General features: G+C 44.2%; 1 protein-coding gene across 3 annotated transcripts in view; it reads left to right on the top strand.

Moving 5' to 3' along the window:
• The window catches only part of KCNMA1 (potassium calcium-activated channel subfamily M alpha 1), a 763,502-nt gene that overhangs the window by 442,259 nt on the left and 294,198 nt on the right, over window positions 1-27,045 (top strand). For all 3 annotated transcript variants that reach the window (XM_052640358.1, XM_052640359.1, XM_052640360.1), the window contains exons 4-5: window positions 3,007-3,100; window positions 4,300-4,411. In XM_052640358.1, coding sequence (XP_052496318.1) covers window positions 3,007-3,100; window positions 4,300-4,411 — 206 coding nt within the window. The remainder of the gene's footprint in view (window positions 1-3,006; window positions 3,101-4,299; window positions 4,412-27,045) is intronic.

Consider the following 27,045-nt stretch of genomic DNA (forward strand, 5'->3'; position numbering starts at 1 on the left):
TCCTACTTCATCTTAGCGGAGTGGCTCATATTACTGGTGAGCTTCAGCCAGAGGGAAAGCTGCCAGCCCCAGCAGCACAATTTACTCCCTTTATTATTTCAGCTCAAAGTATAAGTCTCAAGGAATGATATAAAAGGCTGATTAAATTAATTCTCTAAAATTCTGAAAGACCAGAGAAAAGGTCTATTATGATTTCGATGTTGTTTTCGGTAAATCAGGGTGTTGTAGAGGTATATTTTTCAGCATAGTGTTCTTCACCACCAAGCTCTCTTATGGCTGCCTTTGGGGTTGGGCAATATAGGAGGAAGTAGCAGAAATGACTGGAGAAGGCAAAGAATGGCACCCCACTCCAGTACTCTTGCCTGGAAAATCCCATGGGTGGAGCAGCCTGGTGGGCTGCAATCCATGGGGTTGCTAAGAGTCAGACATGACAGAATGACTTCACTTTCACTTTTCACTTTCATGCATTGGAGAAGGAAATGGCAATCCACTCCAGTGTTCTTGCCTGGAGAGTCCCAGGGACGGGGGAGCCTGGTGGGCTGCTGTCTATGGGGTCGCACAGAGTCGGGCACAACTGAAGTGACTTAGCAGCAGCAGCAGCAAAAATGACAAGGAAGGCAAAGGATAGTGGAAATTAGTTGCTACAGCCTAATTCCTTATACTCTTTTAATTATCTGCTTCCATTTATGTTGAACCAAAATGTCTTTAATGGTATTGAGCTAGCATCTCTTCCCCCACTGTCCCATTCTCTCCCACAGCCTAGCAAATACTTCCCCTACTCAGTGTGTTTCCAGGTTACTATGCAATTGATCACAGAAGCCATGGAATTAATAGGAGTTAAGGAACTCACAAGGACCCCCAAATATGCCACCAGCGACTATTGTGAGGGCAATAAGTAAGGTGATTGTTTGGCCTCGGTGAAGTGATAGTGGGTTTTCCATAACAGACTTGGGATATCTCTGTCCCCTTGGTAATATACACATCAATCTTGATATGGACAAGTTTATAAGGTACAGCTAAGTCACTGCTGGCACAAGGGAAGACATGAGTACAAATTGTATTTCCCTGCAGGATCCCCACCCCCGCCCTCAATCTCTTGCTCACTCTTATGCACACACCTACACCCACAACTACACCCACACATACACCACTTACTCTTCAATATTTCGGTAGCACATCATACCTGTAGCTTACATAGTATAGAGATGCATAGTCTCCTCATCCCTTGGGATCAATAGCGGACTTCTGGTCAACCTAGTTCATATACTTCTTTCCACTGCACCTAGAGTAGCAAAGAACTCTAATACTTGTGGACCCTGTGGGTCTTGCTCTTAAAACAAAATTCCATCATAGACTGAGGACTGCAGAAGTGTCACCTGTTAACTCCTGTCCTGGATTCTCCTTTTTTTCACTGAATCTGAGTAAGAAAGCAGGCAAAGAGCAGTGGCAGGCTATGGTGTCCAGTCTCTTTTGCTCCTTCCTGCTTTCATCATTGGAGGAAGCAAATTCCACGCTATCTTTCCTCCCACTCTACCTTAGTGAAAACCGAGTACTTGCCGTTTCCTTTATACAAATGGTTTGCAGTGTTTGTTTTCCGTTCAGTCTGCTTAGTTTGTAAATGCAAATGCAGATTCCTGTTCAGGCTTGTCTGTAGGGTTTTCCACATATCTGTGATTTGGGAGATGACAAACGGCATGTTTGACTTGTCATACAGATGAAGAATGGATAAATCCAGTGCATGTAACACGATCGGAGAGTCCCACAGACTGAATCACCCTCCCTTTAAGTGGGCCCTGCATATCTGTACTGCACAGACCCCTGCCTGTTGAACAACCAAGAATTGTCCTTACTGAAGTACAACTATACTAACTGGTATTGCGTGCAGCAATTTCCAAAGTGGTGATACTTGGAAATGCTCCATCCTGCACCTCTCAAGTTAGCCCTCTCCCATCCTGGAGGTCCATGTTGCTTCCCATCTGGGGAAAGTATTTTACTTCTCCCCATCCTCCCCTATCCGTTCCCTCACCACACCTTCTTGACGTTCCTGGCCTGAGTGGTTCCACTGGCTTACTGATAACACTGTCCTATACATTTTCATTCACAGCTTTGAAAGGCTTATGAGGCTTTCCTACTTCCCATCCAGCCCAAACTTTGGGACTTCTCACACTCTGATCCTCTGATCAGTTTGATGCAGGAAAGCACATGGAAGCCACGTACCAGTTTGTATAGTTGTACCCTTTTGAACTGGCTACTCTCGAGCAAAGTAGAATGTGCTGGGGATTCGCATTTGCTGCTTGACACACACAAGGGCAATTAACCTGCATGCCAAAAGAATAAAAATTAACCCTTAGAGTACTGCTTCAATAGATTGATTTAATGGTCTTGAATTCTACCAGTTGGGCAATGCTTCTTCCCCAGATCAGAGTGCTGCATAAAGGTCCATATTTAGTTTCACCAGAACATCCACCAGGAGCCTCTCCTCCACGGCTTTCCCGAGATGCTCCTGGTCCTTTATCATTAATCAACCAATGGCTTTTAAAAGGTCCAAAACACAACTACTGTGTTTAATTGAAAATGGACTTCATTTCTAACGTGCTGGAGAGTGGGAGGGACTGCTTTTTAGCTTAGGTTTGTGTCCTCTCAAAGAAAGAAGTCAGTTCTTTAAGGGTTAATATGAAATTGAAGAATTCATTGGTCTCTTCTGCTTGTCCTTCCTTCAAGGTGTCTGCATGATCCTCTTTAGATTCTTAGCTCAACTGTTGAATGATGATGGAAACAATACATGTATCAGATGACAAAAACAAAGAACGAAAGACTGTATGGTTGAATGGAAAGACCCCTTGGCAATGCTTGCTTGATGATCACAGGGGACACAAAGAGCAAATGTTTTATTTTTTGAACGTTCATTTCGTCCTCTTCCCTAAGCACCGTCACTGCACAGCGATGTGGAACGTGTGATGATGCTTTTAATTTACCTCTCGCTTTTCTCTTCTTCCTGTCTAATAGCCCAATAGAATCCTGCCAGAATTTCTACAAAGATTTCACATTACAGATCGACATGGCTTTCAACGTATTCTTCCTTCTCTACTTTGGCTTGCGGGTAAGTTTGAACGACACTGCTCAGTATCACAATGGAGCGCGTGAGTCTTGTATGTAGGGACCATTCCCCATCAGCATCTGCTCCCGCAGGCAAGATGAAGCCCAGTGTTTGCAGGGGAGACAAGAGACCGAATTCTGATTTTCGTTTTGTGAGAGAGCCCTTTCCTTAGGGCAGCATTTCCTTGTGTATATGTTAATTTTGTTCTGAGCAGGAGAAATAAGGATTGAAAGGACTATTACACCCTTACTGGTGTACTGTTCCTCATGTCTCCATTCACGCACGAATGCATGGTTGCCTTAAACAGGAGGAAAAACCTTCCGCTCTTAAAACTATGTCTATCAGTGCTCACTTAACTGAATCCTGAGAGAGCAGTGAGTTGTGAGGGTTGAATCAAGGGGGTGGATTGGCAGAATTGAGGGCTTGGAGGATTTATCCAAACCATGTCCATAAAGGGAGCTATACACAGACTGTGTGGGTGAGTATTTACAGTAGAGACTTTAAGAAAGGTGAGGTCACTCAAACTGCCCTCTGATGCTCTTGAAAACCACAGAAAAATGTACTCCCTGATTTTTCTCCAAGGCTCTCAGAGCATATAGTCACTCTCTAGAAAGGACTATGGATCCCAATTCTAAGGCAGAAATAGCAAGGGACTGGCGTAGATATAAGAACATAACATCTCCCTCTAGGCCCCTGTGAAAAACTGAAATGTACCCTTCGGAAGAAAGAGTATAGTTTGTTGCAGAGCCCCAGTTTGAGTTCCCTGAGTCATACAGCAAATTCCCACTGGCCATCTCTTTTACATATGGTAGTATATATACTTCCATGTTACTCTCTCCATTCCTCCCACCCTCTCCTTCCTCCCCCATACCCGTGTCCATAAGTCTGTTCTCTATGTATCTGCATCCCCATTGTTGCCCTGTAAATAGGTTCATCAGAATCAACTTTCTAGAATTGAAGGGTGGGAAGAGGTGGGAGGTGGAGGGGAGGCTTAAGAAGGAGAGGGGCACATGTATACCTATGGCTGGCTCATCTTGATGTTTCGCAGAGACCAACACAATGCTGAGAAGCAACTTTCCTTCAGTTAAAAATAAATAAGTTTTTTTTGGGGGGGGTGGTGGGGAGAAAGAGTGTAGTTTGCATGCCAGCACCATGCTTCTCATTTCTCTCTCTCTCTCTCTCTTGTTTTTTCTTTCCCCCAGTTTATTGCAGCCAACGATAAGCTATGGTTCTGGCTTGAAGTGAACTCTGTAGTAGATTTCTTCACGGTCCCCCCTGTGTTTGTGTCTGTGTACTTAAACAGAAGTTGGCTTGGTAAGTCGATCTCTCTCCCTTCTTTTTTGCTGGCTCCTGAGCCATGGCTGAAATATATAAGGTGGTGCATCTGGGATGCATTGGAGGTCTGAGAATGCACGGAAAGAAACCTTCCTGAATTTGTGTGAACAACGCTCAGAGTTTTAGAAGTTGATGGTGAGAGTTTTCTCTCAGAAGCAAGCACTGGCCAAGAAGAATGTGAACAGTGGGTGCTTCAGAGAATGCAGTTCTGTCATTGTTGAAGCCCAGTGGTCATCATGGTCCAGCCAGAACCTCTACATTCATGGTCCTCTTACTCTTCATTCAACAGATAATGGGCACAAAGCTTTCCATGTAACTGCTTCAGGTGCCCCAGGAGGCCTGCCTGCCAGAGTTAGCTTCTGTCTGCTGCACAGTTTCGTGATGGCTGGACCCTGTGTGGTTTAATTAAAATTGTGAGCTCCTTTGTGGGGTGGGATAAGACACCTTCACCTTGAGGAAGATCCAGCTTCTTCCCGGTGTTAATGGAGGAGCTTTTGCTGGAGCTGTGTTCACACCTCACTTCCTGTGTTTGCTTGACAGGTCACTTCCTGTATCAAGTCTAGGATAATTTAGTGGGAAAAGTAACTAACTCTGAGGATGGTCAAGGGGCCAAAGGTTTAGAGAGGCAGCTGTTGAGTTCTCTTTGCGACGCTGAGGAATTTTCTCACAATGTTCTTGCTGTCACAAGTCTACAGGGGAAGAGGGGAGGCTGAAATAGGACTTGGAGGATTATTTGTGGGTTCCCTCTGTCTTTATTTTCAGAGATTGTTGGTCTTAACCTATTTCTTCAAAGTAATATATATATATAATAGCATCAATAGTGAAAGATGTATAAAGAAAATATTAAGTACCTCTTCTGCCCACATCCATCACTACCCTCTCCCCAGGATGCTTTGAGTTACAGACTTCCGCATCTTTCCTTTGTGCTGATTTCACCACCAGCAAACGCAGATGTGCACACATCACAGTGTTAGAGATGGTGGTCTTCATATGAAATCATTGTTATCAGTCACATCACACTGCAGTTGACTCTCTTACTGCTGGTAAGTGACGGCCATCCCTTCAGCTCTGTAATGATTCATTTTATGACAGCTGCACAAAATCCCATACATGGCTCCAGCGCATTTATTCAGCCGTCACCCAAATGACGCGCCGCGTGACTGTTTACTTTTCTGCTATCAACAGTGGTTTAGTAAGCACTCTCATCCACGTATCCATACAATTCTAGCTTTAGAGAGAATTCCAGGTTCCTGGAAGAGGACTTGCTGGATCAAAGAGTATGTGTATTTTAGTTTATAGATGTTAACGGATAACTTTTTAAAAATGTTGTGTCAAAATCTGCTTCTGCTAGCACTTTTGATGTCCTTGCTAGTCCTGTAACTTCATTCTACCTAGTATCAAGTACTTTTAAAACAAGAATCTTTTGTATATGGTGTGTGCAGTAACGCATACAGGTATGTAGGTATGTGTGTTTCTCATGTGGATTCTATTTTCTGCTGGTTTTCTCATTTGAGTCGTATTTACTTTCTCAAGGGGAATGTTTTTGCCCTTGATCTGAGATGTGCTCTCTCAGGTGGGATTTTTCTGGCCAGCATGGTGAGACCATTGGAGCCAGACACCCAAGTGAGAAGCGTTCTGAGTGTCCTTTCGTGGCTCTGATGCCCAAGGTCCTGGCTGTTTCAGCTGAGCTCTGAGCCCGCCTTGTGATGTGAGGAACTCACTTTTCTTCCCTCTACTTGCTGTTTTTCTCCTGTAAAATAGAGGTTGGGCTAGATGATCTCGAAGATTCTTTCATTTCAGAAAATTTCTAAACCTCTTGCATCGTTCATGGGCACTTTGAGAAAATTTGGGATCTTGGCTGTTGTAGAGGACAGGAAGTTAGTGAAATTAATCACCAGCATACCTGGGTCAAAGTTATGTATGGACTGCTAGCCAGAGCTCCTTCTAAACCAACACACACACGCACACACACCCACTCACCCACCCAAGCAGGCAAAGGGAGGGAGAGAAGGAAGAGAGTGGGAGAGTGAGAGGGGAAGAGAGAGAAGGATGGAAGGGAAAAGAGAATAAGGGAGGAGGAAGAAAAGGAATCTTCCTTCTCTTCTTGGTTGGGCTCTACTTCCTCTGTGCACTTGAACAGACACTACTTTTCTGGACCCTCAGTTTTCCCACTGGAAAAATGGGGGATTTGGACTTAAACTACCTTCCAGTCCACGCACTTTCCAAACCTGAATTTGATGTCAGGGTCCCTTGTGCTCCTGGAAGATGGAGGGGACCCCTTCCTGATTGCGGTGGAGACATCTCCACTCTGCAGCTAGCAGGGCTCACCCCTGGTGTGGAGCCAGATCTCCTTTTTTTGCGTGAGTGAAAGTCTCCCTGAATAGTCACCATCAGGAGGACTTAGATCTTGTAAAAACCCATTCCTTTTTGTGGATGATGTCATTCTGACTTTTGGAGGGGTTCTGATCTAGTAAAAATCTATCTGCGCAAACAGGAAAATGGAAGAAAGAGGAAAGGGGGTTGGGGGAGAGATAAATTAGAAATTTGGGGTTAGCAGATACAAACTATTATATATACAATAGATAAATAACAAGGGCCTACCATATAGCGCAGAGCTTCTCAGGTGGCTCAGTGGTAAAGAATCTGCCTGTAATACAGGAGACGTGCATTCGATCCCTGCTTCGGGAAGATCCTCTGGAGAAGGAAATGGCTACCCACTCCAGTATTCTTGTCTGGGAAATCCCATGGGTAGAGGAGCCTAGCAAGCCACAGTCCATGGTGGTCACAAAGAGCTGGACATGACTCAGGGACTCCCATGGACGGAGGAGCCTGGTGGGCTACAGTCCATGGGGTTGCTAAGGGTTGGACATGACTGAGCGGCTTCACTTTCACTTTCACACACATGTACTATATAGCACAAGGAACTGTATTTAGTATCCTGTAATAAACTATCATGGAAAATAATATGAAAAATTATGTATATGGCTTCCCAGATGGCACTAGTGGTAAAGAACCTGCCTGCCAACGCAGGAGATATGAGATGCAGGTTCGACCCCTGGGTTGGGAAGATCCCCTGGAGGAGGGCATGGCAACCCATTCCAGTATTCTTGCCTGGAGAATCCAGAGGAGCCTGGCGGGCTACAGGCCATGGGGTTGCAAAGAGTCTGACACAACTGAAGTGACTTAGCACACGTGCGCTGATAAATCACTTTGCTATACACCAGAAACGAGTACAACATTGTAAATCAACTATACTTCAATTAAACAAAAAAAGGGGCAGGGACAGAAAAGAGAAGAGTAGTGAGAGAGGCTTTGCTTCAGTTGTAGTTGCTTTTCAAAAAAAAAAAAAAAAAGCTCTAAAATATGCTTAAATTTGCTGGCGAATTGAACAATGTTATAAAGCAGCTATTATGTGCCAGGTACATTTTCCATATGATTAGGAAACAAGAGTGAATAAAGCAGGCAGCATCCTACCCTCTGACATTGCAGTGGGGGAAGAACAGGAAAAAAAAGCCTAACAAATAAGTAAATTATATAGTATGTTCGGAAGCATAAGTGCTCACTCACTTCAATTGTGTCCAGCTCTGTGATGCGGAGACTGCAGCCCTTCAGCCTCCTCCTCTGTGGGATTCAAGTGCTATTGAAACTGGAAACAAAGACCAACAACCTTTGAGGCGATGAGACAATAATAACTACTAATAACCTTTCTCCTCTTTTAGGAGAAAACACATTTAATGAAATACTTTTGGTTCTTTGGTGACTAAGCCCCTTGGGTGAAATCCAAAGCTGGTCTGCCTATTATGGAAGAGAATTCAGTATAGTAATATTTCAAGGAGGTCCCCATTGTGATTTAATACATAGGTTATTGCACCGTGAAACAGTAATTGTTCTGATGAGCTGCCAGAGATAAAATGAACATTTCCATGAGGTGTGGCTTATAAAGTAAAAGGAATAATTCTATTAAATAGGGCATTTCAGAAAGCGCTGCCCTCCTCTTAGTAAATGCAAAGTACTGCCTTTGCTGGCAGAGGTTTAGGACAAAATGCAGGAAAATTGAAGTCTGTCCCAAATCTGCACATGCTTGTTGCTGCTGCTAAGTCGCTTCAGTCGTGTCTGACTCTGTGTGACCCCATAGACGGCAGCCCACTAGGCTCCCCCATCCCTGGGATTCTCCAGGCAAGAATACTGGAGTGGGTTGCCATTTCCTTCTCCAATGCATGAAAGTGAAAAGTGAAATTGAAGTCACTCAGTCGTGTCCGACTCTTAGCGACCCCATGGACTGCAGCCCACCAGGCTTCTCTGTCCATGGGATTTTCCAGGCAAGAGTACTGGAGTGGGGCACCATTGCCTTCTCTGACATGCTTCTTGAGCCCACGGTAAGTTGTGTCGGACATTTCAGTCATGTCCAACTCTATATGACCCCATGGACTGCAGCCCGCCAGGCTCCTCTGTCCATAGGATTCTCCAGGCAAGAATACTGGAGTGGGTTGCCATGCCCTCTTGCAAGGAATCTTCCCCACCCAGGGATTGATCCTGCATCTCTTATGTCTCCTGCATTGGCAAGTGGGTTCCTTAACACCTCAGAAGCCCAGTCGAGAGCAGAGGACTGTGCTGCAGCTGGCCCCATGGGGGATAAAAAGTGAAATATCACATCCCCTGCCTTTACCTTTTCTGGAGCATAACTTGCATCACATTTGACTTCCTACTCTTAACACATGTTTGCATATTATATAGTACAGTCTTTATTTTTTTGCACGCATCATCTTAGTCCATTGGACAGTCTGTTAATAAAAACAGCTAGTATTTATTCCGGTTGTGCTATGCACTGGGCCCTGTGATAAACCCTTGCATTTGTGAGCTTGGTTCTTAGAGCAAACCTGTAAAGTAGGAATCATTTTCCCATTTTACAGATAAGGAGACGCGGGCTCAGAGGAGCGCTCTCTCCTGTCCAGGATTTTGTAGCTTGGGAGTGGGGGAAGGCCTTCCTTACCCAAAATCTGGTCTGACTTCATGCCCGTTTTCTTATGCTGTTCTGCTGCCTCTGTTCTGACCCTTTAGAGAGGTTTGGGGTTTTGAGGACTGGGTTGGGAATAACTGAGCCACGTTTAGTGCTTTTTGTTGGCATCTCTCTAACTCATCCTATTGCTTCAGGCAGGCAGGGAGGGGAAGAGGTCTTACTTAAAAACACACAGCTCGTAGCTCCTCTTTTCAGTCTCCCTTATCGACTGCCAGTTTCTAGAACTAGAGCTAGCGTGGAGGCTCCCGAGTCTCAGACTAGCCTAGCAACCCGGGGGGCTGGACCTGCTCCGCCTGAAGAGAGAGAGAGAGACTGGGGGCAGGTCCTTGATCAGTAGAGCCGATTGGCTCAGAGCCCTGTTTTGGGCTCCACCGCCTCAGTTCACATTGGGCTCAGCCACTGTTCATGGGTTGCTTTGAGCACGGTCATTTTCCCTGCCATAAACTCAGTCTTCTCGCCTCTCCAGTGGGGATAATGATAGCACTCACCTGAGATGAGTGTAGTGGAGATTCGGTGAAGTGTTACAAGTGACCAAGCACATGGGACCAGCTTTGTGAACAGAAGCCATGGTTATCCACAGCCTTTCTTTCTAACCTCCCTGTCATATTTTAAAGCCCCAGAGAAGAAAACAAACCAGAATGGAACCAAAAATAAGGCAGTGGGATGTGAGGACATCCACGTCGCCAGGCAGCAAGTCAATGCTTATTTTAATTCTTGTTCCCACACACCAGCTTATTCACAAAATCCTTATCCTGCCTCCCTAAAATAAATGTACCTTGAAATGAGAGATGGATCTTATTTTGAGACTCAAAAAACATGCTCTGGGGAGAACTCTTTTGTCTGTTTCTCTCATTCTTGTGGGAACTATGTCCCCAGGGTGGGTCAGTGGGTGTGCCTCCTTGGTTTATGGATATGTCTTTGTTGAGGGGCATCTTACAGAATTAAAGGCAGACGGTAGAGGAAAAAATGATATACAGACATCAGCCAGTCATCTAACTGACTGTTACTGAGTTACCTGCTGTGTGCACAGTCCTGGGGTAAGAGGGACACATGCTTGGCTGCCTTCTTCCCTAGTTTTACTGTGATTTCCAACCTTGCCCACCTCCTCTCTGACTGCTGAGATCAGGGTATGACGAGGAGCTCCAATCACTGGTCAAAAACTGAACCTGCTTCTCTAGTGTGTGTCAGACCTGGCCTTAGGCCTTTTAGTAAACTCTGCTAGAAAATAGAAAACTTTGCTAAAAAAATAGAAAAATGAGTTAGTGTCCAGTCATGGAACAATTAAAATGATTGAGTATATGCTTAGAAATGTATGCCTGAGCAGTGACTCTTTGTGTCAAAGGTGGTTAAAACAGGACTGTAAAAAAAAAAAGTACAGGTCCTTAAAAACAACGACAGGACGAAACACAGTTCCTGTCTGAGACCAAGGTTTCAATTTAGTTTTGGAACCAAAATAAACACACATGCAGCAACAGCAGGTACCACTACCCACTGTATAATTACGTCCGAAATTGCGGGGTCCAGGCTGTCAGGGCAGTGGGAGTTCGGAGGAGAAAGCTCACGTGGGCAGAGGAAAGAGAGGAGGCTTCTGCAACGGGCTGGGGCTCAGCTGAGGCTTGTGATGCTAGGTGAGATGGGCAGAGTAGGAAGAAGTGAGCATTCTGCAGGGAGAGGCGCTTACCACGTCCTTGCCCAAAGTCATAGACAGCCAGAAAAATTTAGAGCTGGGAGCAATGTGCTGTTCAGACCGGTGAGTGGCTCTCCATAGTCCATTGGAGTCCATAAACTCTTGTAGGCATTTAAGGCCTTCTGGGCCCTTGACTCTGCATTTTTCCAGCTTATCATGGGAGGAGACCCTTGGGGAGATCTTGTTTGGAGTTGAGACTTTCCCCTCCCTGCATTTCTATGTAACATTGGGTCTTTTCTTTCTTTTCTTGGGAACAGATGAATTACCAGACAGATGTGCTTGTTATCATTGTATGTAAGCAAGTTAGAGAGGTTTGGGTTCTCTTTCCTTTGAGGCTGTACTAGTGAAGAAGAACCTATTTAATTTGCATATCGTTTGCTTAAAAGCCTTCTTTCCTTAGATCTCATGCTTTCTTGCTTTTTGGGGAGTTTACTTAAGGGTGGAGAGAAATGGAATTGCAGAGTGCCAGATGAGTGAACGACGCACAATGGCCTGTCACCGTTCTTCCAAGGAAAGCCATGTGTCGGGTCAGACACTCTCCCCTTTAGCGGTCAGTCTTCCAGGGGCTTTACTGAAGTGCCAGGAGTCTCTGTGTCATCCATCCACTTTATAATGTGGTCCCAAGGCCCCTCCCTTGCTTGAAGAACCCCACAAAAGGCAAGGTGAAGTTCATATCAGGACCTTCATTGACTACCCTCTGCATTCGGGGAGAGTAATCAAGAATAAAAGCCTTACTCTCTTGCACTGTTGGTAGGAATGTAAATTGGCACAACCACCATGGCGAACAGTATGGAGGTTCCTTAAAACACTGAAAATTAGCATCAGTTCAGTTCAGTCGCTCAGTCGTGTCCAATTCTTTGTGACCCCGTGGACTGCAGCACGCCAGGCTTCCCTCTCCATCACCAACTCCTGGCACTTACTCTAACTCATGTCCATCAAGTTGGTGATGCCATCTAACCATCTCATCCTCTGTCATCCCCTTCTCCTCCTGCCCTCAATCTTTCCCAGCATCACGGTCTTTTCCAATGAGTCAGTTCTTTGGATCAGGTGGCCGGAGTACTAGAGTTTCAGCTTTAGCATCAGTCCTTCCAACGAATATTCAGGACTGATTTCCTTTAGGATTGACTGGTTGGATCTCCTTTCAGTCCAGGGGACTCTCAAGAGTCTTCTTCAACACCACAGGTCAAAAGCATCAGTTCTTTGGCGTTCATGAAAACTACCATATAACCCAACAATCCCACTGCTGGGCATATACCCTGAGAAAATGATACTTCAAAGAGACACATGTTCCCCTGTGTTCATTGTGGCACTATTTGCAATAACCAGGACATGAAAGCAACCTAGATGTCCATCACTAGATGAATGGATAAAGAAGTTGTGGTAAGTATATGCAATGGAATACTACTCAGCCATAAAAAGGAGCAAAATTTGGGTCATTTGTAGTAGTGTGGATGAATCTAGAAGCTGTCACGCAAAGGTAATTGAGAAGGACAAAAACAAATAGATGCTAATACACGCACACGCATATATGGCATCTTGAGAAATGGTACCGATGACCCTATTTGCAGGGCAGAAGTAGAGATGCAGATGTAGAGAATGGACTTCGGACACAGCAGGGGCAGGAGAGCGCGGGGCATACGGAGAGAAGAGCACTGGCATATTTACACTGCCACTGTGAAACAGGTGGCTCGTGGGAAGCTGCTGCATAGTACAGGGCGCCCAGCCTGGCACTCTGTGATGACCTAGAGGGCTAGGGTGGGAGAGGGTGGGAGAGGGTGGGAGAGGGTGGGAGAGGGTGGGAGGGACCCTCCAGAGGGAGGGGGTATATGTATACTGATTCATAGCTGAAACTAATACAACATTATAGATCAATTATACTCCAATGAAAAAGTATACTTCCTAAAAAATTAAGTCCAAGAACTAGAAAAAAAAATACATAGATAAGGAATGAAAGCCTTTGGCTGGTTTCACTTTCTAGACTTTGGTAATTTTTAGCATATTGAAATTTAAAAAACAAAAGCAGGATGTGATTTTAGGCAGAGAGTGGAGGCAGTGCTCAGCACACAGTCCTACCTGCCTGCTTCCCTTCTCCTTAGCCTTCCCGCCCCAGCCCCACCAGGCTGCATCTGTCTTGCTCATCTTCCCTCACGCCTGCCTCAGGAGTGAGTTTTTCCCTTCCAGTCTGAATGTCATCTCTCTCTCTGCATGAATGCACAGCTCTAACCCCACCTCCTGGGTGAAGCTTCCCCATTCTCCCAGTTGGAACGAATTCTCCCCTGACCTTTACTTCCTTCATTCTTGTGATTTGTGTTGTAAGAGCTATATAATCAGTCCATTTTCTCCTCTCAGTTAAAAGTCCAGTCGTATGGATAGTGTGGCAGAGACCTTGACCATCTTGTTTTGTTTGGGGTCTTTTTTGCCATGTTCCCAGCATCTGGAGCAGTGCCTGACACAGTTTGTGCTTATTGAATGAATGAGTGAATGGGTGTCTCTTCTTACACTAATGATAATAATGAATAATGAATTTGATTGCTTATTAAGAGCAGACACTGGGCTCAACACTTCATATGCATTACCTCAGTTATTTAATAGCATTCACAGCAACCCAAAATATAGTTTTACAATTTAAAAAGCTATGGTTTGGAGATTAGTTAACTTCTTCAGGTAGTAAATAGTGGATCGAGAGCTCAGCCCAGGTCAGTCTGATTCTAAAACCTGTGCTTTTAAGAAAAATGACTGAGTGAGTGGCTTGCCAGACCAGCAGGCAGCATCAGCATTGCCTGAAAACTTGTTCGAGACACAGATTCTTAGACCCCAACCCAGACCCAATGAATAAAAACACTCCAGCAATGTGTGTTTTATAAGCCCTCCTGGTCATCCTGACATCCACCCAGTTTTGAGAACCACTGTCCTAGGCTGTGCTGGGAAGGTCGGTGTCCGTTAGAATCCCTGAAGAGCTTTTGAAACTCTCGATGCTCAGGCCAAACCTCCAACAAATTAAATTGGAGGATCTAGGTTAAGGGGCAGGCAGTGGCCCAGGCTCAGCATTTTTTTTTTTTAACACTCCCCAGTTGCATCTAAAAGCACAGTAAAGAAACACAGATTCTTAGAACCCAACCCAGACCCAACAAATCAAAAACTCTGAGGAACTGCGAGAGATTGAGAGACCCACTTGCATATACACATACATATATATGTACATATATAGAAGAGATATATATAGATACCGAAGAGATACATCTTCTATGACTGTTGAATGGATTCCACCCTAGAGGAGTGCTTCTTAAGACTCAATGTGCAGATGAGACACCAGGAAATCTTATTCCAGTGCAGTTTCTAACTCAGGAAGTATAGAGTGAGATCAGAGACTCTGCTTTCTGCAGGCTACAGGGGATGCAGATACTCTGGCCTGGGGATCATGGGGGCCAGTCTTAAGTAGCATGGTTTTCCAGTCTAGACCATGCTGTCCAATAGGGTAGCCACTGGCCACATCTGACTATCTATATGTAGACCAATCAAAATTAAATAAAGCAAAAACTCAATTTTTCAGTCCTACTAGCCACATTTCAAATACTTGAGAGTTTCACATGGCTAGTGGCTAAGATATTAGCGGAGATATAAAGTTTCCATCATCATAGAAATTCTCCTGGACCCCACTGCTCAGAATGTGAGTCTTGTGACGGAAAGTACTATGAACTTTTTCACTTTTTGTACAGCTGGGACACTCTTGCATGCAGTGGAAGCTTAGCAAATGTTTATTGAAGTTATTTTTAGTGGAAGGATACTAATGGTACAAAGTCTGTATCAAAAAGAATTAAATAGCTTTCTTAGATGTATGCTAGGGAACTCATTAATAAGCTGAATGAAATGAAACCCCTCACTGCCCCTCCCACACTGAATTAAAGGCACTTAAGGCTTGCGTAGGCAAAAAGGTGTAATAGAGGCCCTGGCTCCAGCTCCACCTTTATCTCCAGAACTCTGAACTCGCTTTCAAGCTCTGAAAAGAAAGGACTCTGGCTCCCCCTACAGGACTGTCCTGGAGTTTGCTGGATTAGCGTGAGATAAGTTTGATAGAAGAGGGAAGAGGGACGAATGAGCTCATGGTCAAGCGGGCAGTGCATGGTTAGCAGAGGGAAGGGCAGACTGACTTTGCCCTGCCGTAAGGTACCTGGCAGCTGATAATTTGACTCAACCACCATGGCCAAGGGAGTTCCAGGTCACAGTGCCCAAGGTCTGGAAGAAAGGGCCTTTGAGAGTCCCCAGAGGTCACCTGCTCCAAAACTGAGATTGCTGGACTTTTAACTCCTACATGTAGAGTCTCTAAAGCTCAGAGCCTTCGAAGCAAACTCTTCCCTGTAGTCAGTGATTTTATTTAAAATAATAATAATAAAGAAAATGAGAAGTTTTGGGTTATTTTGTTTAGCTTCTCTTTTTGGGGTCAGATGTGTTCTGGGAGTGGAGAGAGGTTGAAAGAGAATGGGGGGAGAGAAAGAACATGCTGTAAAAGAGAGTTCTTCTGTAACCAGAGTAGAGATGGATGCATTCATATTATACATTTATAGTATACATATTATCTGTATATGTTCATGTATGTATGTCACGTACATATGGATCATTATCTCAGGTAGTATTCCAAATGATGCTGTGAAATAGGTGTCATTTTATAAAGGGGGAAACCAAGGCATGGAGAGATCCAGTAGCTTGCCGAAAGTCACAGAGTGGGTAAGTGACAGTGGCTTTGGACCTGGACAATCTACCTTCAAGGTCCGTGTTTCTTAATAATGTACTATGCTCAAGATATAAGTGTATGTGGCCACGATAGTTACACCTTAAAAATTAGTCTAGCAGTCTTGTCCAATAAGATCGAAGACTAAAATGCAGCTTCTTCCTTGCTCCAGTCCCGACAAAAGGCAGAAAGACTCCCTATCAGTATTGCATTGGTTCTCCCATGGGAAAGGAAATTGAGAAGCAAAGTAACTCATTCTATTCTTTGGAAAAATTGAGTGAATGATAATTTCTGTAACTTACCAGCTTCCAAAGTACTTTTCTAAACTTTTTTTTTTTTTTACTTCCAAAGTACTCAGCCCCCTCTTCTGAGCTTCTTGCTTTATTCCATATGAGTACCCTAATAAGTAGAAATAACCCATGTTATTGCTTTTGGCGCTATGGTGGTGGTGCTCAATCGTGTCTGACTCTTTGTGACCCCATGGACTGTAGCCACCATCCAGGCTCCTCTGTCCATGGGATTTTCCAGGAGAGAATGCTGGAATGGGCTTCCATTTCCTACTCCAGGGGATCTTTCTGAGCCAAAGACTGAGCCCAAGTCTCCTGTGTCTCCTGCATTAGCAGGCAGATTCTTCACCACGGCGCTACCTGCTGTTAGTCCATCTTGAATGGACCATCCTGTTAGAGATTCTGGGCTCTACTCTTTGCCTGAGCTTTTGTTTTGTGGGGTGGGGGAAGCCCCAGTGGCTCCATGCATCTTGGCAATGGCATTGAGACTGGATTGCTGTTGTGGGACAAGAGAAATGGTCTTAGTAAGTTCTGTTCCTGTGACTGGGCTCTGAAGAAGGCAACCCCAGCAAAGTGCAATGGTAAAAGTTTAGGTTTTTTTTTAGGAAGCTTTGCTGTCCCAGTTGCTGCTATAGCTGTAGAGAGATTATTCCCCTGTAGGAGATTTCCAGTTGTGCTTCCTTGATATTGCTTTGTCAGGGACATGCTTTAAATAAGATGCCCTCTGTAGGTAGCAGGGATTCTAAATCCTCTCTGACTTGTACAGCTCTGTGATGTGCCAAATTGGAAATAACATTCTAAAATGAATGTCTTCCAGGAACAAATTCAGCAGTAGGTTTCCATCGATGCCAAGCACTCTCCAGATGGCTGTACTTCATCTGGGGTATTATTGGAACAGTCTCCCCAAGCAACCTAAATCTCTAGGACTGGACGGATATTTACCTTCCCGTCATCTTAAAAGAAAAATAGATGTCTTGATTCTTCTCGATGAGATCAGGGTCCCTGATGGATTGGCCTGGCTAGCTGACCCAGTAGGGAGAAAAGAAGCATTGGAACACGGTGCTGAGACACTTGTGCACTTATTCACCTGAATACCTACTGAGTGCAACTCACTGATTCCTATGAGTGGCCCACAGATGGGGAGAGCTTAGCTCTGCCTTAAAAATGTTGATAATTTAACTGGATGGGTACTTTATAAGGAAGAATGAATGATAAATGTATAAGAGTTTGGAGGAGGAACAGAGGATAGAAAGTTGGCCATCCCAGCCCAAAGTAGATCCCAGGTATCTAAAAAGTAAGCAGATTCCTCTAGAGCGGTATCAGTTAGCACATCACTTGGGAATTCCTTAGAAGTGAAAGTTCTAGGGCCCGTACCCAAACCTATAGATTCTTTGTGCAGGGGGGCTGAGGAATTTGGTTTAATGAATTATCCAGGTGATTTTAATACATGTTGAACTGTATATCAGATACACTAATATATTAGTGTACACGAGTGTATGTTACAGTAAACTTGGCAATATACATGAGAATTGCCTGGGAACTTTGAGCCAAGCCAGGCTGTACTTCAGACCAAGTGTGAATGGCTGGGGTAGAACTCAGCCATTGTAATGCTTAAGAATTCCCTGGTTAATTCCAATGTTCAGCTAGGTTTGAGAAGCCCTCCACAGGGCTTCTTACCACAGAAGTGGTAATCAGAAACATAGCTGGATGCCTGAAAACCTTAGAAAACGAGAACAAGTACGTGTGATCCCCTTCCCAGATCTATTGAGTCAGAGCCTTTGATCATGATAAAGGATAGTTACTTTGGAACACTCACATGACATATTCTGGATATTAATAGATCAGTGGTTCTCGAACTTTGGCGTGCATCAGAATCACCTGGAGGGATGGTTAAAACACAGCTTGCTGGGCCCCATTCTCAGAGTTTCTGATTCAGTGTATCTGGGTTGGGACCTGAGAGCGTGCCTCACTCACAAGTTCCAGAGGAATGGCTGATCCTGTTAGTCTGGGGTCACACTCTGAGGGGCTTCCCTGGTGACTCAGTGGTAAAGAATCCACCTGTAATTCAAGAGATGTAGGTTCCATTCCTCGGAGAAGGCAAGGGGACCCCACTCCAGTACTCTTGCCTGGAAAATCCTGTGGACGGAGGAGCCTGGTGGGCTACAGTCCATGGGGTCGCTAAGAGTCAGACACGACTGAGTGACTTCACTTTCACTTTTTACTTCCATGCATCGGAGAAGGAAATGGCAGCCCACTCCAGTGTTCTTGCCTGGAGAATCCCAGGGACGGGGGAGCCTGGTGGGCTGCCATCTATGGGGTCATACAGAGTCGGACATGACTGAAGCCACTTAGCAGCAGCAGCAGGTTCCATTCCTGGGTCAGGAAGATCCCCTAGAGGAGGGCATGGCAACCTGCTCCAGCATTCTTGCCTGGAGAATCCCGTGGACAGAGGAGCCTGACGGACTATAGACCATAGGGTCTCAAAGAGTTGGACGCAACTGAGTGACTGATCACACACACACGCACGCACACGCTGAGAGCCACTAGGCCAGCCTCGTAGGAGACTAACTTGACTTCTGGTATTGGCTGTTCTGCCAGTTTCCAGGATTCTTGTATTCTAGTAAACCTCACTATCTTTATGTACCAAAATATCAGTTTCTTTATTGTTGTAATCCCTTATTTTAGTATGTTTTTTCAATTAGAATCAGAATCATTTATATCATGAGATATACCCCGCGGATTATAGTCCACATTATAATTTCAGCTTGAACAGAGGGGCCCTCTCTAGAAAGACCTCTGATCTTTCATGTGTGACTCTGTGCTAAGATATTTCAAGTCCTGTGTTACTCGTGGGGTAAGGGCCTTTGTTTGATTTATTAGTCACTCATATTTCCCCCGAGCCAGTTTGGGTTAATATCTCTTCCTAGACTCCCTTGAACTGGCGTAGAGTTGGCTCATTAAGGAAAATAGAGGATGTATTGGAGATTTGGAAAGAAGAGGTAGTGAGAGAGATCCCAGGTTCATTTCTCATCCTTTCCCTCAAGCCTGTCCTTCTCCCTCCTCTGGGATACAGTAGCTCAGCTCCCTTCTCCAGGGAAGGATTCTGTTAGGGCCTGCCTCTCCTCACCCTCCAGGATGATTTATTTTAGCATATATTCTTTCCAAGTCATCCTACCTGGAGATACTAAGATGCCCAGGCCGAGACTTTGGCCTCCTGGCAAAAGTTAAGGGCAGGTGATGGGCAAATGAGCAGAGCTCCATTTTTAAATGAAACACATTGTATTACTAGAAATAAATACCAAATACCAGCATGACACCGCTTTGCTCCCATATGACAATGACTAAATTCAACTTCTGTCTTCCCAGAGGAAAATTTAGCAACCTACCCCACAAAGGGTACTGTTCACTTCATTATTTCCTGGGTAGATTGAAAAACAGCCTCCTGGACAGACTAGGGGCACAGCAACCTGTTCCTTTTTGTAAAAATTCAGTCTTGCAGTCTTTGACCTTATATTCTTATCCATCCTCCCTTTCCACTCCTGTTGTCTGCTTCTCTACAAATTTCTCCCCTCTTTTCTCCAACCAGAACTACTGAGTGCCACCCCAGACCAGTGACTCCATGACTCCATGACTTAGGTAGTCTCTCTATCTAGCTGTCCTCTCTAAACACTTACCTGAACTCAACCAGTTAAGATCTGGCCTCTTCTAAAATCATTAACATCTGAATCTTGAATGGGCGATCTTCGGATATTGGCTGTGTTTTTATAAGGAATATTACAAGTCCTCGCTTATCAAACTAGATCAGGAATGGACAAATCTGGCTTGCTGCCTGTTGTAAATAAAGTTTTATTAAAACACAGCCACACCCATTCATTCATATATTGTCTTTGGCAGCAAAAGACTAATGGGGCCCAACGCCTGTAAACAATTTACTACCTGGATTTTTACAGAAGGCTTGTGATCTGACCCCTCTAGATCAGGAGCTACATTTTATATCCTTGTACATTCCTCTAAAGTTCTCGTGCAGTTTTGCACACGGTAAACTAATAATCAGTTTTGATAAACTAGGCATGAACTTTCCTCTGATATCAGTTAGTGACGTTCTAGTGATGATGTGAAATTTTACTTTTGCTGTTGTTATTTTCATGAGAGGTACCATGTATTCTGTATCAGGTAAAAGCCCAAGCTCTTTCTGCACCTGTCTCATTTCATCCTCTTAACAGCCCTACGAGGAAGAAGAACCTGGAACTGAGGGAGGTGCACCGTCTCCTTAGCAGTATGACTTCTGCAAGTGATACCGTAAGGGTTTGAACTCAGGGCTTTGTGATCTCAGAGCCCGAGCTTTTAATTACTACTAGGTAATCACTGCTCTGGCTGCCAAGGTGGAGCAGTGGTAAAGAATCTGTCTGCCAATACAGGAAACGCAAGAAAAGCGGCGTTCAATCCCTGGACAGGGAAGATAACCTAGAGTGGGAAATGGCAACCACTTCAGTATTCTTGCCTGGAAAATTCCAGAGGAACCTGGTGAGCTATAGCACATAGTTGCGAAGAGTTGGACATGACTGAGTGATGGAGTGCGCGTGCAGGCGCCTCTCCCCTCACCAACCCCCCGCCCACCACACACACACTCAATCTCTGTTCACTACTAACCTTTATATGTGATGAGAGATGGAAATCTTAAAAAACCCATTCAGGGAGATAAGGCTCATAAGCAAAGCTGGCATGTGGTGAAAAGAACTAGGAGGAGGTAGTCACCCTAAAAGCCAGCACCTTCTTAGATTTTGTTCACTGGGCTCTTCACTTGCCTTATGCTAATCCCAGCCCTAGTTAAGAAACTATTATATTGGCCATTGTTTTATTATTTTTATTTTCTCTTATCCACTCAACAAACCTTGAAACAACTGTGATGTGTTGCTGTGTTGGCCTTGGAGTTTAAACTGAGTAAATTGTCTTTCCCCTAAGGTGGGAAAGCCAAGTCCATAGAGCCCAGCTTGTAAACCCAAATGTTTACAGGGACAGGAAGATGACAGATGAGTGAAGCCTGCCAGGTAAAGGAGGTCTCTAGCTGCAGAGTGAATACTCCTCTTGAAGGAAGCATAGCTGCTGATTCTTTGACCGATTCTTGCTGTATTGACACCTTCCCATGTTCAGTGGCAACTTCTCCCCTCCCCCTCCCCTTCTCTTTCTGCACCCCCCTACCCCGCTTTCCTCCTTCCCCTCCTCCTTCTCTTGTCCATCCCCCTTCCTCCTCTCCCCTCCCCCTCCTCTGGATCAATTGTTTTTGACCACAGCCACTTGCCTTTTAGAAACTGATATAGGCTATTTCTCTGCTTGGGACACAAGAAGTTTTGGTGTCTTCTTTGTTCAAAATGGTCTTCTCAGACTTTATTCCCTTTTATGACGTGTCTTGACCTGTATCATTACAAAGCCTATGACATGGTGTCACTGACCAGGTTATAACAGATTCGCAACTAAATATTCTTAATATGGTGGGTGAACATCTTAGGTAGCTTAAGACATCATAACTTGACTTTGCAAACCAAGTCAGAAATCCTTTCCCAAATGTTATGGCTATTGGAGCAACGTAATACATTGTTTGAAGACCTCTTATTCTGAGTTTTTGGTTTTTTAAAATTCATCTTAGGTGATAACGCATTTGCTTCCCTCCTATTAGGCAAAGCACTCCTAGTCTGGTGGAGAGGCAGGGACTGCAAACACAAAGGGACCTGTGAGAAATGCAGATGCCACACACTTTTCCCTGCACTCACTTGCCCATAGGGTCTGTCCTTTCAGCAACTCAGAGGCTCTCTGCAGCTCTTCACTTCCGCACTGCTGCCTTTTCCAGGCCACTGTTCTGCAAAGATTTGCTGTGCAGTGCTGCCCCCTAGTGAAGGTAAGTAGGAATGGACGCCACAGGAGCTGCTGTCCTCAGAATCGGCTCTTTCCTGAATCCTGGTTAACTAACCTTGACTGAAATGAGGTGTTAACGTTTTTAATGCCGAAAAGATAACCCATTCCTCAGAGAGTCTCTATACTATGTGGAGAGCCCCCAAAAGATGACAGTCAGTGCAATAGCTAGGATTTTGAGAAGGTGGCATATGTGTTTAGCCTAAGCATGTGCTACAACCACTCACCTTAAAAAATCAAATCTCAGTGAATATCCAGGGCAGGTCAAGGAGAGAAATTCTAGCCTGATTCCAGAGTGAATATCTTACCTGTTTCACGAAAGGGAAGGCCCATCTTCAATTGTCTCTATAACCTTGTTAGGCCCAGGAGGATATTTTCCTCCCATCTTTTGATTGAGTTGCTTTGGGATTTGAAAGAAATATTGAAAAGATCTGTCAGTTTCCTTTTTGTACATCAAGCTGCTAGCTTCCAAAAATGAAAGAACGCACAGATTCTGAATATACATGTTTGTCAAACCTGAACAGAAATAGGAGCTTTATTAATAAACTTGAGTGTAGTCATAATACATATACTTTAATATAGCAGCGCTGATACATGAAACAGAACTGCAGGGTTGAAATGAGATGCTGCTGTGTTAGTAACTATTATTATTTCATTCTTCCCTCCTGGGAGGTGAGTTGGCAGAATATTACCATTGATTACCATGGGGTGGGTTTCATAGGTCATTTCTGTAAAAGATAGTAGAGCTTTGCGTATAATGTGCTTTCGGTCCCTCTAGTAGATGCAGAATAATATGAAAAGAGACTGAAAAAATGGTGAATATTTTTTTATCGTGAGTTGCATCAATTCATTTCAGGGAAGAGAAAGTGTTTTTTTTTTTCTCCTGTTATGACATTTATGTCATTTCTGTTGACTCTCTAGCTAGACTTTATCTCAGCCAAGTTGAAAAAAATATATATTTTAGATGGAAAGAAGATGGGAAGAAACCATCAAGGAGTGAGAGCTACAACAGAAAGAAAAGCAGAATTCTGGTCGCCCTCTGGCCTTATGGAAAGTTTAGAGTTTTCAAGGGGGAAATGCATTGGAGCAGTTGGCCGTTTTATTCCAGGGCCAACAGGAATCCTGGGTGCTTTGTGGTTGGTGAAGGGGCACTTCAGTTATCTGGCTCTGTCTGCTGTCGAAGGAGATGGTTCACAGTACAAGGAAAATAAGTACCCATGGGTGGATATCTCCTTTTGACCAAACCGCTTCCATAGGATGTAGGTAGCGGAGGAAAACAACAGCTTCCAGTGGGGAAAGAGCTCTGGAGTCATCCTGGAATTAGGTTTTCAGAGCCCCATTGGTTCCAGTATCTTGTAAAAACAATCACTGATGTGTGTGTGTCTGTGTGTGCGTCCAGGAGGACAAGCGGCAGCTGATTCATGTGTGTTTGTGTGTGTTTTAAAATAGCCGCCCATGTCAAAGTTGTGATCTAAAAGTGTGTGTGGAAAGAAAATCTTCATGATTCCTAGCTCTCATGGGCCAGTTTATGAAGCCCGCGTCATCTCTCTTCTCTGCTGGTGTGTGTTCAGCCTGGCCACCCTTTATGCTGAAGACCTTGAGCAGACCTTGGCTGAAACCCCAAGGTATATTCCCTGTGCTCTGTCAGCAGTGATCTGTGGAATGGATTGGTGTGGGCCGCATCGCCTTGGGCAGAGGTCATGTGTCATTCAGGAGACGGTGCATCAGGCTGCAGAGGCAGACGGAGGCTGCCTTATGTCCATGGAAATGAGTGAATCAGAAAGCCAGATGGGGGCTGGCTCTCAGGATGTGAGGAATCGCAGAGAGCAAAACCAGAGGGACTTGGGAACAACATGTCCTTTATTGTACGTATGAGAAAACTGAAGCCCAGGGATGCCAAGGAATTTGCCCACGTTTCTTCTCCTAATTAGTTAATTCTTCCCTGTATTCAGCACTGATGCCTGCATGCCTCTCAGGGGTCAGGCTTTGTTCTCCACACTGGGATTATGAAAAGTGTCACACAAGGAGCAGAAGCTTGTCACAAGTGTCTGAAAGCGAAACCGGATTGTGAAAGAAAGTCTAGGGGCAGAAAAAGGGGGAAAGGAGAAAAAGAGATCCACCTTGGTGTTGTACAGTTCAGGCACTGATTTGAAAATCTGTAATGATGATAGTAACTATCAGTATATAATGGTAAGTCAGCCTGCATGCCTTTTCTTAGCACCCATCAGACTTGTCATCACAATGGTGCTTGGAAGGTTATTTCTTAGTCTCTTTATCCTGCTCCAGACCCAGACTATGAGTCCCACCATGCAGGTACCTATTTGGGGCCCTAATTATTTTTATCCCTAGCACCCTCCAAAACACTTGATAATGATAATGATCTGGCTCTAGTTAGAACAATTTTAAGTGCACTAAAAAGTTCCATTTCAGAGAATAGCCACAGAATTAGTAATTTGTACATATTCACTGATATTGTTTCTTCTTGTACATATTCACTGATATTGTTTCTTCTTGTACATATTCACTGATATTGTCTAAAATTCCTAACAGTGAAACAATAGTTACCCCAAAGGGAAGAACATTTTTCTTTCTCTATTCCACCAAGGATTCTTTGTTCAGACTAAATTTAAAGACTTTTATGTGTCAGAAACCCAAAAGGATGAGGGCTGGAAAATGGAGCTGAATAAATCATGTTTCCCACTGAACCAGGAATCAAGGTCCCTACTCAGCCAGCCTAGAGGAGGAGCCTAACATAAGAAGCTAATTACCATACCATGTGATATGCTGTAGTAAGACTATGTACACAGTCTTGCATCTGGGTCACCTATACACATGTTAGAGAAGGGAATGTGTAATTTAGGAAAGGTAATATTCATTAAGTAAATAATAAAATGGTAAGGCTGCCCAAGTTCCATTCTATAAGATAAGGATCAGCAAACTTCTATAAAGAGTCAGATACTAAATGTTTTAGGCTTTATGGGGATGGGCATGCTGTCTCTGTCACATCTATTCAACCCTGCCTTCCAGCAGAAAAGTTCTCCCAGACAATACGTGAAAGTATGGGCCTGGGTATATCCCACTAAAACTTTAAGAACACTGAAATTTTAATTTCATGTCCATGAAATATTATTGTAATATTTTTGAATTATTTAAAAATGTGAAAAAAAACCCCTTGGCTTGAAGATTGTATAGAAAGAGGTACAAGGTCAGATTTAGCCCACAGGCTATAGCTTAGAATCCCCTGGTATAGGAGTAGATTAATGGTTAGAGTAAAGGTTTTAGGAGATTTTTAACTGATTGATTGGTTCATCCATTCAGGCATTTGTTGAGGACCTGCTCTGTGCCAGGCTGTGTACCAACCAATGTACATATAACAGAAATAAGACACAGTGTCTGTCTTCAGACGGTTTAGCATCTAATTAAAGAAGATACTTCTAAAAAATAAAAGTGTAATACGCTGCTATATTTAAATGCATAACCAGCAGTGACCTACTCTAGAGCACAGGGAACTCTGCTCACTGTTGTGTGGCAAGCCTCTCTGGGAGGGGAGTTTGGGCGAGAATGGATACATGTTTCTGTTTGACTAAATCCTTTTGCTGTGCACTTGAAATTACCACAGCATTGTTAACCGACTATACTCCAATATAAAGTAAAAGGTTTGAAAAAATAAAAATGCAGTAAACATTTATAGTGCAGTGACCTAAGCTCGGCACAGGGAAAGGCTCATGAGTTCTGTTCATGGAGATGGAGTTCTTTACATCATGGCCTGAACGATGCCTAGCAATAGACAAGGAAGGAGCCACATGGAGAAAGTGCTCGGAAGCAGTTTATTTTGTCGGCCCCGAATCCCTTTCCTTCAGATAGATGTGATGACGAAGGCCTGGAAAGGCAGCGCTAGGAGGAAGGGATCGTATCTGCCAGGACTTGGTGTTGGGTGAAGTAGTTTGCAGTGTGCACATCTGATCTTGGAACTGTCTCTGAAAATCTTTTAGAGTCCGCAGTCTCCAGGGAAGCATGTGGAGAGCACCCTGTGGAGAGAAGTCAGGAGGGAGTTAGCTTGGAGATAGGGTCTGCTTGAGAATCAGAATCTCGGGGAGAAGTCTGTGTTCATTAATGCAGAAGCAGGAGTTATGGAGGGGTTGGGGAGCTCAAGAGAAATATTAAGGGGAAAGACCCTGCTGGGCCTTGTGGCTGATGGATGTGTGGAGGATGAGGGAGGTAGAAAAAGTCTAGAATGACTGCTTTGGATGTCCCCTCATGAATGGAACCATCCCCCTCACAGACAATAGGAAGGAGGACGTGTTTTAGGAGAGGGTAAATGGATCTTTTGTTCTTCCTTCTTTGGTGAATTTTAAGAGAGTTCTCATCATAAGGTTTAATTCCTGTATCTGTAAAACAGGAATAATTACTTCTCTTCTTCTTTGGGGAAAGAAGTGGGGAAAGACTTGGAATGACCAGCCTCTCTTGGCAGTCAGAATGATGATTATTCACTGGTGTAGAGACAAGATCATTACCCTCAGCAGGTCGGATCTCTGAAGGATGAGTCATGACTGTGTAGTAAATAAGAACCACACTGTCCACTTCATTAATATATGGGAGGCACTCTCGAATTAATTAGGGATTTGCAGCCTACAGCTTTCAAATGTCACAAGCATCTTTCCAACATTCTCCATTTTCAGATGGGAAAATCCATATAGATGGAGTGATTTTCACACTGTCAGTTTGCCTAGCTAGTGCTCAAAAACTTCCTGAGAGTTCTCTCTCTCATTCTTTGCCCACTGCAGAATGGAATTTGTTTTTATTTTCCATGCAAATTTCACAAATTCTGTTAAGAACCATTGTTTTAAAATTTCCAGATATTTCTCATCTCGGTGAAGTGAAGTGAAAGTCGCTCAGTTGTGTCTGACTCTTGAAATTCTCCAGGCCAGAATACTGGAGTGGGTAGCCTATCCCTTCTCCAGTGGATCTTCCCAACCCAGGAATTGAATC

Source organism: Budorcas taxicolor, chromosome 5, assembly GCF_023091745.1.
Source record: "Budorcas taxicolor isolate Tak-1 chromosome 5, Takin1.1, whole genome shotgun sequence".
In the NCBI taxonomy this organism is placed as follows: Eukaryota; Metazoa; Chordata; class Mammalia; order Artiodactyla; family Bovidae; genus Budorcas; species Budorcas taxicolor.